Source organism: Molothrus ater, chromosome 13 (assembly GCF_012460135.2).
Source record: "Molothrus ater isolate BHLD 08-10-18 breed brown headed cowbird chromosome 13, BPBGC_Mater_1.1, whole genome shotgun sequence".
In the NCBI taxonomy this organism is placed as follows: domain Eukaryota; kingdom Metazoa; phylum Chordata; class Aves; order Passeriformes; family Icteridae; genus Molothrus; species Molothrus ater.
In genome coordinates, this window is record NC_050490.2 from 5,420,201 (window position 1) to 5,436,293 (window position 16,093).

Here is a 16,093-nt window from a genome sequence, read left to right on the forward strand (position 1 = left end):
AAATGCAGTTCCTCCTGCTATAGATCCAGAGCTATTACAACAGCAGATACAAAGCTCTGGGCTGAGACTGTACAGTCACAGCACATGTCAAGTATTTTACACTATTAGGTATCTGCCCACACCAAGAATCTTTCTTTTTGGAATAAATCAGAGTTCTATGGTAGAAAATAAGAGTAAAATCTACAGAAAGCTGTCTGAACATCACCTTAGAAGTTCACAAAGTATTTTAAAGATCAACACAGAGTAAAACCTACTCAAATTCAGAAAAAAAATTTAATATATACAAGATGTATATATGTATGTACCTGTATAAAAAAGGTAAATTACAACTTTAGTTTATGAACAGAGATTGCTTTCTCCTTCTTCTGTTTCTTTTTTAATTTGCTGGCATCTTTGATTTGCATTCTCACTTGATCTTGTAGCTGAGAAAAGAAGGCCTGGGATGATTTCAAGGCCTTGTCTTTACCTTCATCCTGTCATTGGACAAAACATTTGTTACAACCAAGAAATGTACAAACAGTACCATTATATTACTTACTAGTTACTCAATCATAATGGCATTTCAGTTAAAAAAGATCTGGTAACTGATTTTCAAAGGATATTGTTCACCACATTTTTATTCTACTCCTGCTATTTAAAGAAATAAAGATTACATTCTCTTCCTAAGTAGCAATTAGCCTGATAGGTAAGAGCCAGCATCAAGAACAGATCCTTGCACATCATGAACTACAACAGGGTATCTGTATTTTGTGTTCTACTTGCCCTCTGAAAAGGTAAGTGCAAACATCTGGAAGTAAGAAGTTATTTTTCCTATTAGTTTCTAAAATTTCAAAATTTCAGAGATTTTTAGAGTTTTATTTAAAGGCACCATAAGTGGTGTACGAGTTTACTGTTTTATAGCATGCAAAACATGCTATAAAATCTGATGAGATTATAGGGAAGGCTCCACAGTAAGGACAAAGTTAAACAGGAATATTGTATTACAAAACAGTTTAAGTTACCCAAACCTCATACAGAACATAGAAACCTCAATGTGCATTCAAGCAGTCGCACTTGATGAAGTGGAATGGCTTAAATGCAGGAAATAAAGAATATTTGCAGGAACATCACTTTATGAACTTTCAAATAAATAGAAAAGCAGCACCTCACACAAAATCATTTCTGCCTGATGAACATACCTTTATACAGAGTAATTGTATCGTACAGCTTTTTCACATTTTTACAACATTATACTTGTAATTCTTTGGGATAAAGTTTCCTTTCCTCTCTAGAGAAAAATTATCTGTCCTTGGGATTTAGTCTTACCTTGAGCAGAGATGCTTTGCCTTCTTTGGTAAGCCTTTTTAATTTTGCTGCAGCAGCTTTCTTGCTAAGTTTTGTGCCTTGTTCTGGTTTCATCTTTTCAAGAAGCTTTTGACGTTTCTCCCTTTCCCTTCGCTTCATACGTTTACGGAGCTTTTTCTTCTCAGTTCTCGTTTTTTGTCTGTGGGAGTCTTTTCTGCATCTGTTTTTACATCACCAGCTTTGTTCTTTTCCTAAATAGATCAATAACAGTCCAAAAGACAAGACTCACTTCACAGAACTCAAATCTGTCTCAGCATTTCCATTATTTCAAGTGACAGCTCAGGATAAGGCAAAGGCCAAAACATGACAAAAGCTGGGAAACGAGATTTGTACAACTGATCCAGGACATGCTAATTGCTCTGCTCTAGTGTTTAGCTTTCCCCCTCTCAATACCCAAATAAATGTTGGGACAACAATGACCATCACATAACAGTTAAGATCAAAAACAAAGCAAAGTATTATGGCCTACTGGAGCCAAATAAAATTTACTATTTCCTCAGTAAAAAAAAAACAAACAACAGAAACACAAAAACAAAAAACCAAGCAACCAACCAAAAAAAAACCCCAACCACAGTAAAAAAAGAAAAGAAAAAAACACCTCATCCCTCAAAACCTCCCAATGCTAAGATTCTAGGCCAAAAAAGTCCACAAGGTGAGGAAGCACCCAGCAGCACCTTCCTCACCCCACAGGTGAGGAAGCACCCAGCAGGATGGGAAGGGCAGAATTCCCAGTGATCTGACAGACAGTACATCCTCCTGTAATCCCCTTATGCCATTTTATATTTACCTTGATCTCCTCTGGTGCTAAGAGAGCAGCATCACTCACAGCAACTGGTGCTACTTCTTCCATACTTATAGCTGGAAGGTTGGAAACGATTTTAACTTCTGGCACCGGCTAGAAATGAAGAGAGACATTCAGGACTGAGCACAGCACCTCTGCAGCTGACAGACAGCTGAAGATCACAACTAGCTGGGTTTGTTTAGAGGCAATCACAGTGCATTTAATATGAAATAAGAATGAGCTCAGTAAACACCAAGGTTTACTTTGCCTTCCATTTCTGGAATGTATTTTAAAGTATCCAGTTTAAAAAAAAGGGAGAAAGCCCCCAACTTTATAAAACTTAGGCACTTACTGGTTTGGGTGTGAAGTGGAAATTACAAAGTGCATCCAGCTTCTGGAAGAGTGAATCCATCATTTCCTGAATTTCTTTGTGTTCAGGATTTTCTTCCTCTTCAGTCTTTTGCTGCATTAAAAATGCAATGTAACTGTAACACCATTCATAAGGCTACTTTACTTTAGCAAGACTGGTAACAACACAACTTACAATTCAGAGCCCTTTCTCTGGTGAACACTCAGAGAAAGACTAAATGACTTCCACTTGGAAAGTGTATAAATGAACACACAAGAGTACAGAGTGTGAACTTCAAACCCAAAGGAAAGACTTATTTATGTTACCTGGTGAAGTTTCATGTATTCTTGCTCGTAGATCTCAGCCAGACTCAGTTTACTCTTTTCATGATCCAAACTGATCCGCTTCTTGTACTCAAAAGCTTCCTCTTTGGGTTTCTCTTTTGGTACTACATCATCCCATGCCTGAGAAAGTCATGAAGTAACGACCAAATGCAACTACAGCCAACTACCAGCTACATCTTACTTAGAACATTTTTCAGTTATTTATCTGGCACATTAACTAGTTTATGCATGTAGCATCCCAGGACTTATCAAGTTTCACAATTTCATTAAAAAAAAGTAACAAAAGATATAGCTCTACTTGTGCCCTTGGTTTTATGAATGAAGGCAACAACTATAACAAGTTACAAACTCTTCCCCATCTTTTTAAATTCAATGAACAGTAACACTCAACAAGCTGTTAGATACAAATTTTCTGTCAGTGGCTTTGAAGCAAAATGAAGCAAACCAACTGCATTTTGGTCAGTGTCAGAATGCTCAGAGCACTAGTTATGGTAACAGCCAACAGTTACAGGCTGGCTTTATATTCCACATAAACTTCTTACAGTTTTATCTGCACACAATCTGCTTTGAAGTGCACTAAAACACTAAAATCCCTGGTGTATAACAGGGATATAAAAATAGGGCTCCTTAGAAATCTAAAGACACATTCATCAAGACAAAGAATAAAACAACCAGTTGCAGAAATCAAGATAATTCTACACCTAACATTGGAAATGCTTCCAACTCATCCTTGGAATGTGCCCTGTGAATCAAGTCTATGAACAATGTAAGGAGGAACAGGTAAGACAATATTAACCTCATCCAATATTCTCTGCTTAATGAGATCTTCAAGCTGAAAAGTAGTTTCTTCTGTGATCACAGGTGCTGAAAGGAAAAGGCAAAGAATTTTTAGATTAATGTTTCTCCAGCAAGAAATAGGTCTTCTGCTATAAAGAATAAACTGCAGAAAAAGAAAGTAAAGCTTTCACAAAAATGCAGCACTTGAAGGTGAAGTAAGTAAATATAAAAGTCATATTATGAAAGGCTGATAAAATTTACAATCTCCTGTAGTTTCCACTGTGAAAATGCAGTGTGAAACAACCTCAAAATCACATCAAGAAGTTTAAGCTGGTGTCCTCTTGAGTCCCAGGTGTTTTCAGCAAGCTCAAAGGGCAGAACAGCCAGCATGATGTGCAGCATGCTGTAAGCAAAGCCCTGTCCCCTCCTTACCCATTCTCACTGCATGGTCAAAGAGCACTGTTTCTTCCAAAAGGCTGTTCTCAGGGCGCTTCTGCCCAGTCACTTCTCCTTTCAGCTGCCAAGGCTTCTCCTCTAACAATGCTTCTTCCAAGCTTTTTATTTTTTTGCTCATCTGAAAAACACAATTTCCTAGGAAGTTTAAAACAGGGCTCACTTGTAAATTCACAGCAAGAAATTGGTATTTATTTCAGGTACATGAGGGAATATATGATTGGAGATGTATCTATGTAGATAAACCACATGTTTTCCTTAAATTTTAAATACCCTCTTTGTATCTGCTGGACTCGGAACAAATGAAACAACCAAAAATTATTTGCCGCTGTTTCGAAGTATTAGCCAAATAAAACATGAAGAAACCCAAAAGAAAACCCAACCAAAATTACCTTTTCCTGTCTCTTCTCAAATGAGGACTTTATTTCACTGGGACTGATGTCTCTCTCTAATTGTGCTTCAGTTACATCTTCTGTTTCACTGTCATCTGGCAAACTGAAAGTTACTTTTTTAGAAGCTTCTTTACTTCTCATGTGCTCCACCATTTCATCCATATCCTCAAACCTGTAACAATAACATTTAATATAAAAAAAAGTTGAGAAGCCTTTATAATTTTTCACATTAAGATATTTAAGCCCTTAGATGTTTTTACCTGTTACAAGTAACTTACAGTTTACAACAGTTCTCAAGGATCCCCCTAAAGGTGAGAGGGCACTAGGGAAACTTCTGGATAATAAGAATAACTCTTACTCTTAAATAAGAACTCATTTAAACTCTTAAATGCTTTATTCAAATAAAGATCAAGGAACAATGTTTTAAAAATATAAATAAGGTGACAACACAAACCGTGAACATACAACAGTTAACTGAGAATGGCAAACTATGACCAGAGTGAGTGTGGCATTCTCAGTATTTTCTGCTTTACTTTAGTGTACAATTATGAGGACATTTTACCTGCATTTTACTTACTCAGACATACTTTCTTCATTTTGCTCTTCAATGGCACTGTCTGCTTCCTCTTCCTGATCCTCTTCAGCATCATTAGCTACTAAATCATCATCACCATCATCATCATCAACTGGATCAAAGAAATCTTTGTATGTCATATCTCTAGAACTTTTAATTGGCTAAAAAGGTGAGAGGGAAAGAAAAAAAACAACCAACAAACCACAGCTGTTAAGACTGACAGAAATCAAAGAGTATCCTGTCTTTTAGAGTCTTTAGTGCCTGAGGAACAGCACTTCTTGTGCAACAGTAATTCAGGGCAGTGATGCATTAACCTGTGGCAGGATGTCATAGTAAAACTGATTTCTTTTCCTGGTGTTTACAGTTCTCTACCTCTTACACATAAAGAAGTAAAAGAGCCGTAGATGTTGCCAAATACATGTTGGAATGCACACTAATTCCCTGGGTATATTTCTTACTTGCTAGTGAGAATGTCTGGTAATATTAGATAATAACATACCTATTTTTGAATCCATACTCATCAATTTAAGTTGTATCAGAGTCACAAGGCCACGGCCCTGGAAAAAACCCTTTGCTCTGTGTCAGCCACCTCAGTGATCTCTAATTGCCACATGCTGAGTGATAAATCTTTTTCATTTGCTGGGTCACCTATTCTGCAATTCTCAAGGTCCCTGATTTCCCATGGGTATTATCTCTTCCTGTATTTATGTAAAAGCCTAAGGCCCATGTAAGGAGAGACTTGAATAGCAGGATGCTATGTCCTTCTGCACCAGGGAACCTTCTTACCAGATATTAATTGTTAAAATAAAGCTTCAGAAGTAATCATTAGTCACATAAACAAATGTAACTTGGCAGAGTTAAACACTTATTGGTCATCCTAACAGATGCCAGATTTTGATTTTAAGGAAAAACTTACGTTGACTTTAGCTTCTTCAGAGTCTTCCTCATCATCTGAGATAATGTCTTCAAAATAATTAATGTCATCTTCTTCTTCTTCTTCATTGTCTTCCTTCTCTGCATGTTCTAAAAAAGCTTCCATCTCAGCTAGCTTGAAAAACTTATCATCCACTACAGATTTTCTTCCCTTCTTTCTCAATGTGGTTTCCTTGGCTGTTTTAGCCTGTTGCTCCAGTGCTTCAATATCAAAGTCAATATCAGAATCCTCATCACTGTCTTTCTGCATTATGCTTTCTCTGAGTTTACTTTGCTTTTCTTTAGCTTTAGTTTTAGTTTTATCTTTATCTTTAGTATAAACATTCATCTGTTCAGTGTCTGCTTCCATTATGTTGTCTTCCAACTCCTTGTCACTGCTGGTCCCTGCATCAGAGCCCTCCTCTTCCTGGTCTGAAAGAAGACAAAGATCTTCATCCTCGGCATCCCTTGCAATGGATTTCTTGAAGAAATTGAGAACTGCATTGTTCTGGAGCTCTAGCTGCTGCCAAATCTGTTCTTCATCAAAATTTTCTATCACCAGCTCTTTTAGAGGGCCCCCACGAACTATGTTACTTCCTTTATTCAAATCGTAGAGAGTCTTTGTCATTGCTCTGAAGTCGGCAGCCAGCCCATCCTGCACACTGAGAGCAGAAAAATAAGAGTTTAGCACCTTCCATGAAGCCAATCACAGTCGCACTGCTGCTCTTGTACCTGCTGTGGTTCTCTGTGCTACAGAACCGCACCTTTCAATAGTTACTGCTGCGGCTGAACTTCCCACACACGGCTTGGAGTACTGCTACTACACAGTCATAGGAAAAACCCACTAAATTCTTAATCCTTTCAGCTTTATCACACTTTGTGTATGAAGTAGCAGCCGGACAGAAAATCCCAGCTTTCTACAGCTGCATCTTACAATATATTGATGTTATTTAAGCACTCCAGACATTTTGGGGAAGCAAACAGTACAAACACTTCAATGGTCCAAGAGCCAGACCCGGGTGGCACAGAGGTAACTGAGCTTCCCCACGCCTCACTCCTCCAGGCTTTTCTCTGCAGCTACCAGTGCCTTCCCCCGCCGCCCCGCGGTACCTGAGGAAGCACTCGGGGCGCGCCGCGGCCGCTCCCGCCACCCTGAGGCACGTCTGGATGCCCTGGAGCCCCGGGAGCGCCGGGATCCCCGGCACCGCCGCCATCGCGCCGCGCACACGTGGGGAGCGGCACCGCCTCTGCCGTGCCACAGCGCTCAGGCCCGGGCGGCTCCTGCGGCCGCCGCTAAGGTTCCGCACACAGTGGTTCCGTCCGCGGAGCTCGGCCCCGCCCCGCCTCCCGAGCCGTGGCATTCCCGCCTCCTGGCCCAACCCTCTGTTAAAGGCGCCTCGTTCTCCAGAACCCCCAGCAGGGTACGGCAGTCGTGCCTGATGGCTGCTGCTGCTTCCCGCCCCGGGAAGGGCGCGGTGTTGCTGCAGACTGGGATGTGCATCAGCACTGGCAAACCTGCTCTAAATATAGTGAAGCTACAGTCATCTTACTTCACAGTTTTGAATCTCTGACCTAGATACAAGGGCTATTTTGGAACTGCACATCTCCAGCTGATTCTGTGGGCAAAACACCCGATCGCACCTGGTATCTACAAGTTCAGGCTAACGAGGCACGCACACCCCCCTTCACCATCCACACAGCACTGCCCAATGCTCTTCAACTCCCCTCTTACATCATGTGCTTTCCTTAAGTTTATTTTATAAAGTCAAGCCCTACACCCTTAGACCCTTGTGTTTTCAGCCACCCACACAGCCCTTCTACAGCTTGATCCAAAACTGTGACTAACCTTTTAACTTCTGTACTGCTCCTGTCTCTGCTGCTTTCATGTTTCCTTCCTACTAACAAATGAAGTCTTTTCAGTGCAGATAAAAGAATGCCCTTCAATGCCACTTCTGTGTCCCCTCACTGTCACTTTGCACGCTCCAAAAACCATGGTGTGGAGCAGGGCCCAGCCAGCAAAGCTGTGACTGACCCGTACCTGAAATTCTCTGAACATCAGAAACACACCTGACACACAATCTGGGCTGGAAATTGAATGTGCCATATATTGGAACTTTCAAATACCCATTTTGACCACTCATTTTGATCTGCACTTGTAACTAATCACACAAAATCAGGTTTGAAGTGGCACAAGTTGTTTATCTACTTAGGCTGTATCTCAGCAACTCACAGTGTGCAATGCCTGACACATCAAGAGCTCAGCACCAGCAGACAGCCTGCTTGGCTGTCCTCAGTCTCCTAGCACAATGCTTCATGGCATCCTGGCCTCTATCAGGAATAGTGTGGCCAGCCAGGCCAGGGAAGCGATTCTTCCCCTGTACTCCGCACTGCTAAGGCCACCCTTGAGTTCTGGGCCCCTCAGTTCAGGAAGGACATTGAGGTGCTGGAGCAAGTCCAGAGAACAGCAACAGAACTGGAAAAGTAACTGGAGCACGAGTCCGATGAGGGAGCTGGGGGTCTCAGCCTGGAGCAAAGGAGGCTTGGGGTGACCTTACTGCCCTCCAGGACTCCCTACACCAGGTGTAGCCAGGCATTACACCCTCCTGGTGTCACTTGTGCTGGTGACAGGACATCAGAAAAAATTTCTTCACAGAAGGGGTGCTTAGATACTTGAATGAGCTGCCTAGGGAGGTGGCAGAGTTAGTGCTCCTGGAAGTGTTTAAGGGATGTCTGGATGTGGCAGTTAGAGGCCTGCTTTAGTTCACAAGGTCGTGTTCAGTAATAGTTTGGACTCGATGATCTCGGAGGTCTTTTCCAACCTGATTCCACGGGATTTGTTCATAAAACTTCCCCGGCAAATGCCCCTTTCTACCGCAGGCCTCTTTCACATGGTCTCTCCAGATCTGCGCAGCGCCCAGCGCGGCCCCCGGGAGGGCAGGGCCCCCGGGAGGGCAGGGCCCCCGGGAGGGCACGGCCCCCGGGAGGGCACGGCCCCCGGGAGGGCAGGGCCCCCGGGAGGGCAGGGCCCCCGGGAGGGCAGGGCCCCCGGGAGGGCAGGGCCCCCGGGGAGGGCACGGCCCCCGGGAGGGCAGGGCCCCCGGGAGGGCAGGGCCCCCGGGAGGGCACGGCCCCCGGGGAGGGCACGGCCCCCGGGAGGGCACGGCCGCCTCCCCGCAGGCAGGCAGGCGCGGCCGCCGCTGCCGCTCCAATGGCGCGCTGCGCTGCCGGGCACGGCCCCTCACGGTCACACGCCGCTGCCGGCTCGCCGCGCTGGCGCCGGGCCCGCAGCGAGGGGTGCCGGGGAGGGCGGTGAGATGGCGGCGCTGCTGCGGCGCGGAGCGGCCGGTAACGCGGGGCGGTAACGCGGGGCGGCGGAGAGGAGGGCGGAGGGAAGGGCGGCGGGAGCGCGGGCGGCGGCGGCGGGGCCAGCACGGGGCGGCCGCGGGCCTCGGTGCTTGCTCCGGCCTGGTGGAGCTCCCCGTGAGAGCCTCGCAGGCCGAACGAAACTGCCGCTTCTATAAATAAAAACAAGTTCTCCCGATCCAACTGACGGGCACATTAACAATAAGCTCTCTTTACGGTAAACTTCCAGAGCAAACGCCAAACTTAAGGTGCAAGGAGGAGCTTGTCTTTTTTGAGATGCGGTTTGGACGTCAAATTCAAAATAATTTCCCGTTCATGATAATAACCTCACTCTGGTAGGGTAGGTTAAAGTCACAATACCTAAACCACACCACTTTACTTGGTAGCCACAGAGCAGGAGAAATGTGAGAGGCTCAATGCTGTCAGTGATCGATCAGTAGGATACTGGGAATGGAAATACCTTTGTATGACTGCACTTTGAAGGAGGGAACAAGAGCCACAGCACACTGAGACTCAGTTTCCTTGAGCTGCGGAGCCTATCTGATTCCCAAAAGCCCCGTCCAGCGCAGAGCAGCACTGTGAGCCCCGTTGGCTTCCAGAGCTCACAAGATACTCACACCACCTTGAAATTGCTGGAATTTAAGAACGACCACATTCCCTTTTTCCGTTCTGTCCAGAGAGTGAACACACAGCCCCTGTGTGCCAGATTCCCTATGGTAAGCCTCTCCATGCTTTGGGAGTTCATCTCCCCCTGAAAAGAGTGACAAGAAAGCAGTGCCCAGTGACAAGGTTCTAACTGCAACCCACTGTTGTAAAAATTCCCATAGAGAACGAGACTGAGTTCAGTTGGATTTGCTCGTGTTTGATTCCTTAGTTTCCTTGATTAAGTCAATGAACACTGCTCCACATCAGAAGCAACAAACAAGCCCATGAATAAACATTTGAAGGGTGAGGATCTCAGTTTATGGGGTACTTCAGACTTTACTTCATAATCTGCTCGGTTAAAGAACGTAACCCTTGGTACAACTGTATATTTAAACTCTGATGTGTATACTACAAGTAGATCAATCATCAACAGAATGACCCCCAAATAAATCAATTTTAAAATATTCTTCAAATGAAGCTGAAGAAGGCTATATACTGTAGAACTAGTTTTGTGATGTATATATAAATACAAGTGTTTCTTTCCTGGCATGGAAGGGATAGGATTTCAATCTGAAGTTTGCTGCAAAGCTTTCTTTTTCACTGCAAGGCATTTTTTGATTATTGGGTTAGAAGATTATAATTTTAAGTAATCTATATAGTTACTAATCTAGATAATGCAAGAAAAACACAAATGGTTTTTGTTTAATCTCAGTCAATTCAATTATGGATTTAAAATTAATACTCTGTATGCATCTGACTAGAGCTAGGATAAATTCACAAGACTTCATAGAATAAATGCTGATATGAGTGAGCATATAAGTATCTTTGACTTTACAAGAATCCCAGAAATAGACTTCACTTTTTCAGTCTTCCCAGGAAACAGCACAAGAAATCAAATATTTCTGGGGCAGAACCCATAAGAAAGAGCATTTTCTACTATTTTGCTAGTGCTTCACAAACAGCCGAGTATAAATAGGCTGTGTCTTTGTCAATTTACTTGAAACAGAAAAAAATACAAATTAAATTACAATAACTGTGCGATCATATGCCCTGTGCGAAATGTAGCAAGAATTATAGATTCTTGGGAAAAGAATGGGAAAGTCCTTGCCTTTCCATTAGTAAAGACTGCTTGGAAAAAAAAAAATCTACAGTAGTAATATTTCTATTGAACTGCGGTCTGATAATATTTCAAAAAAGAATAAAACAGTAAAAGGCTCTGGAAAACATAATAAATTATATAGAAAGGGATTCTTCTCTTTCAAAGGATTTTTCTTATTTAGAGAATACTGCCTTCCTCCAAGTGGAAAAATCTCTCTTGCTTCAGCAAGAATTGAATCATGCCTAAAGAAATTACAGTAAAATGGAGCTACTTCAGTAGAAGCTTAGGTGGGTAGGAAAAACTGCATGGCAGATATTGTGGGGCTTGTTACTTTTTGTAACACATTTATTTACTCTGGTTAACTGTCAAACCCTGTACTAGTTAATTAGCCATGCCTTTAATCATGGCACCTAGCTCCTGCATGTTTGTACCTCATGCATTTTAGGCATTGCACAGTACTGCTCCCTCATGGAACTACTTGGTTCACCCTGATGCAGCTGCATTAACATGGCAAGTGTTTCTACAAAACAGTTTCTGCACAGACATTTGAAAAACAAACATTTCTTTTTCCTGTGGAAATTTCTAAGGGATTTTTTAACATGCAAGAAGTTGAAAAACAGTTGCTGTCCTATACCAGTATGATATCCTAAAGGTACCAAGTGAAAGAATTGTCCAGAATTTCTGGCTGTGATGAAGGAGATGACAGGATGGACTGTGTGAAAGCCTGGCTAGAAATACTGCAGGGCAGTTACCTGCAGCACTGGGCAAGTTGCTAGAAATACTTAATGTAGGATCTTGATTTAGTATCATCAAAAGATTGTGAATAGACCTACTTCTGTGACAGAGTCCTTGCTAATAGGCACATTGCATGTTGTAAATTTAAGTGTCAAATACATGCAAACATTGCTTCCTCCATCACAGCACCATGCTCAGAAAGACTTAGATTTAAGGATTCATCAGTTTTTGAAGAAAAATTAACTGACAGAATGTAGAATTCCTGTGGCATAGTAGTTCTCAGTTCTATACTGAGAAACAAAGCTGATTTAATTAATTACAGCTCTTACTGACCTTACAGAGCACCAAGAGCCCAGCCAGGCTGTCCATCCTCAGTGTGCTGCAAAGCATCCAGAATCTCAGCTCATCATTGGCACAATCTCTCAGCAAAATAGCACATTTGTGACTTTAAAGCAAAGAATGCCTCAAAGACTCCCAAAGGGCTAAGATGCCTCTAGCTTGGCCTTAAGGCACTGGGAACTCTGACTTGGCCTAAGGCAAACTGGCATGAAATTAAAATGTAGTTTTAATGAATATGTCCTTTAATCGAATTCTAATTTTGGTTCTAGAAACAACTGATACTATCACCATTTCTCCCCACCCCAACCCCTCTAGATGCTAATACTGACAGATTAATTTTAAGGTAATTAATTGTAAATACCCTCATTTTATATCTTTCTTTTTTGTGATCTTTTTGTTATAATTTTGAGATGCATAGGCGTATCAGTATTTCTTTCTCTATTTCATAAGAAGCTCTGAAAATATCAAAAGTCACTTTTAAACACATTATACAGTTGGCCTTTACAATTGGTCCTTTTTTCAACAGGCATATGTAAGGATTTACACCAAATTTGAGTCTGCTTTGGGTTTTTATTTATTATTCTCTTAATACTTCTGAATATTTACTCAGTCTGAAAACAGAGTAACTGTTTCCTTGCTCTCAGTCTGCCCTGAGCATTGCACAAGGGTGTGCCAATGACTTGGCAGCTCTGCAGGCCTTCACAGAGGAAAGAGCAGGCACTGAGACTTTCTCAAAAGCATCGTGTCAGTGCTGTTCACTTTTTTTCCAGGGCTTCTTAGCAGATTGCAGACTTGTGCTCCCACAGTACAAACTCTATCATCATCAAAGTCCTTCTCCCAAAACATTCCAAGCTGTTTGTGGAAACTGGGCCGACTCAATCACGTGGCAATTGCAGTGCCTGATTTGGAGAAAGCTCAGTCCTTGTATAAAGATGTGTTAGGAGCCCAGGTGAGTGAGACTGTTGCTCTTCCTGAACATGGTGTCTACACTGTTTTTGTGGAGCTGGGAAATACCAAGCTGGAACTTCTACATCCTTTAGGAGAGAAAAGCCCCATTGCAAGCTTCCTGCAAAAAAACAAGACTGGAGGAATGCATCATATCTGCATTGAGGTATTTTAACATAATATTTCTTGTAATAAGATAGATACATTCAAGTATGCATGTTTTAATAGGTTTGACCTGTGTAACAACATATAAGGCTGTCATATTTCTTCTCTCTTATACAAAGGAAAATTTAGACAGATATTTTGATAGTCAATTTGTTTCAAAAAAAGGTAAATATTTTAAGAGGAAATTAACTTATTCCCGAGCAGCTACAATTTAATACCTGCAGAGAAAACCATGCTGGACACAGCAGAGTAAGAGAGCAATCCAAGCCTGGTACTCTGACATGGATGCACCCAAAGGCTTTGCCCTGTTTACTGTCACTCATCCTTGGGGATGCAGGAATTCATTCCAGCTGAGCCCAGGCTCGGCTCCTCCTCAGGCCATCTCTGCAGGACAGGAGCAGCAGCTGCTGTGGCTTTTCTGCTCAGGGGAAGAACCTGGAGGGGGCCATGGCTATGGCACATGTGGCCTTTCTAGTTTAGATAATTTGACAGTCATTTTGTTTTGTTTTGCAGACTGGTAGCTCTGTGTAGGAAGAACTGTAGTGAGTTTGGGATATTCATGAACAAAACTGGTGCAAATGGGCAGGAATTAGGTGATGTCTGTTCCTCTGAATTAAAGCTAGGAATTTCCTTCATCCCCACCATAACATTGGCAGTAGAGTTTATTCACCAAATTACGTCCAGACATCTCAGCCTTGAAAAATAGCAGTGATACTATTTTAATTCTAGGTCCTTATTGACGATTGAATTTTCTAAACTGAGTGCTAATATTATTATTTCAAAAAATGAATGCATTTAAGTTTAGGAGAATTAGAATTTCATTAGATGACATGACATCAGAACTTCAGATCACAGCATACAGTACAGGCATATTTTTGTTAATTACATATTTCTGTAGGAAACTGTACTGAAATATGGTATTAATGGCTGTTATTATAGTAAAGTTCAGTACAAAGACCACATCTGATATATTTTTGATTATTCCAAGCTTTTTTCCTTAGGAAACTTAATGAACCTTAACCTAGGAGAAGGAGGATACATAAATCTAAAAGGGACTTTTACCTTCTGCCTACTGCCCTCCCTTTTTCACCATTTAATGAATCAGTGCTCTGTCATCACTTATAAAGGGAGGTATTTTTCTTTACTTATTGAGAGCTGAAAGTAATGCAGAATTTAGATTATTTATGGATGCCTTATAAAGTAACAACAAAAAAAAAATCAATGGTCTGTGCATGAGCAATTTCAGTTTATTAATTTCTTAAATATTGCACAGTCCATTTAAATGGTATATTATAAAATCTTCAAACAACAAATGCAAACTCCTGTAGTATTTTTATTTTTAATACTAGATGTTTTTAAATGGTTTATAACTTGTTTTCAGAATTATATTAGAACTTAGAAATAACATTTCAGTAAGGAATTGTTATTGGTCCTAAATGTAAAATCTGCATAATACAGTGCAAAATGTTAATTTCTGTGAACTGTATCTTTTTTTAAAAGGTTGATGACATAAAAGTGGCTATGACAGAACTGAAGAAAAAAAAGATACGAATATTGAGTGAAGAGCCAAAAATAGGTGCACATGGCAAACCTGTGATTTTTCTTCACCCTAAAGATTGCCACGGAGTCCTTGTGGAACTTGAGCAAGCTTGAGCTGCAATATTCATAAATTAAACAATAGAAGAGTTGTGAAGTTCCTGAGCTGGTGCTGGGAATATTGATGTGGTATTCAGCCTTTACAAGTTCATTGAAGTCCCCATGGATGAAGTACAGCTTTTGAGTACTGAAACAGTGCTACAGATTTAGGGTCTGTCTTTGCTCTTGTTGCTGATTTAATTTTCAGAATTAATATAATGGCATTTCTTGGATTCTCTGTGATTCTAAACACAAATACATGAGCTAAGTTACATATGTACCATTGTAATTTATCTTTTGTTGCCTGTTTGAAGCAAGATTTTACCTCTGTAGCCACAGAAACTGTACAGTTTCTAGGTCAAGCTGCATTATTTTGCTCTACATTTCACAGCAGAGACCCACTTCCCAGTGACAACAACATAGCTTAGACATTTTCTTTAGAAATAAAGGTATTATGTTTTCTCTTTTCACCATTCACCATCTGTGCTTCACACTGATTGACTGGTTCATGCAATAAAAAACCCATATATTATTGTATGGATGTCTGCAATCAGTAAATAAGTTTTTCTTGCCATAACAATTACTGCCAAGGAAGTTACCATGCATAAATCATCATTTAGTTGTTTTATGAACTTCGTGGATATGCAGGCAATGCAACAAGAGAACCTGAAAACTATTTACCTGACATATATTTCACACTGTAATGCAGTTGTGACATTTTAGTTTTTTCATTTTTAGGGCTGTTTAAAGTTGTTTTTTATTCCCCAAGCTTTCTCAGAGAAGGACATCTTGAAGAGACATCCTTCTGAACAACCAGCAATAAACCTTTTCACTTACTTTACAAACAAGGCTTTCCTGTGCAGAACCACTTACAAAATCAGTGGCAAACACACTCCACATAAGCCTTGCTTCTGTACAGTTGTTAGCATTAAAGACCACACCAGTATGCTGATGTCACAGGCTGCAGGCAGTTTTGTTAACTTATTTATGAACAGACTTCACCTTATTGCTGTATATTACCCAAGCAGTCTTTTCCTGATGCTTTCTTTTATAGGTTTGTTTTGACATTTCAGCTGTAGAAATAGAAGACTTACTATTTCTTTAGTTTTCTCAAGCCTTAAAAAGTCATACTTTCCTAGCTTAACTACAATCTGAATTTTAAATTTTCCTACATCTCTGCTTGGAGTATTGAATCTTCAGCTTGATATGAAGATGATTTTAGTCAACAACTTCTGACTTAA

General features: G+C 41.2%; 2 protein-coding genes across 3 annotated transcripts; one reads left to right on the plus strand and one right to left on the minus strand.

Moving 5' to 3' along the window:
* Positions 1–254: 254 nt before the first annotated feature.
* On the minus strand, positions 255–7,170 carry MPHOSPH10 (M-phase phosphoprotein 10). Its single transcript, XM_036389539.1, is given in 12 exon segments — positions 255–473; positions 1,306–1,469; positions 1,472–1,535; positions 2,132–2,239; positions 2,478–2,588; positions 2,801–2,938; positions 3,615–3,682; positions 4,028–4,169; positions 4,441–4,612; positions 5,018–5,175; positions 5,931–6,588; positions 7,037–7,170. Coding segments are annotated over 12 exon segments (2,037 nt in total). The 5' UTR covers positions 7,141–7,170; the 3' UTR covers positions 255–323.
* Positions 7,171–9,100: 1,930 nt separating this feature from the next.
* On the plus strand, positions 9,101–15,389 carry MCEE (methylmalonyl-CoA epimerase). 2 transcript variants are annotated; one of them, XM_036389540.2, is made up of 3 exons: positions 9,101–9,271; positions 12,878–13,218; positions 14,206–14,701. In XM_036389540.2, the coding sequence occupies exons 1-3, from the start codon at positions 9,241–9,243 to the stop codon at positions 14,374–14,376; spliced, it is 543 nt and encodes a 180-aa protein (XP_036245433.1). In that variant the 5' UTR covers positions 9,101–9,240; the 3' UTR covers positions 14,377–14,701. The 2 variants fall into 2 exon arrangements, with proteins under 2 accessions (XP_036245433.1, XP_036245434.1); XM_036389541.2 differs by lacking the exon at positions 14,206–14,701 and adding an exon at positions 14,718–15,389 and having other exon boundaries at positions 9,139–9,271.
* Positions 15,390–16,093: the final 704 nt, after the last annotated feature.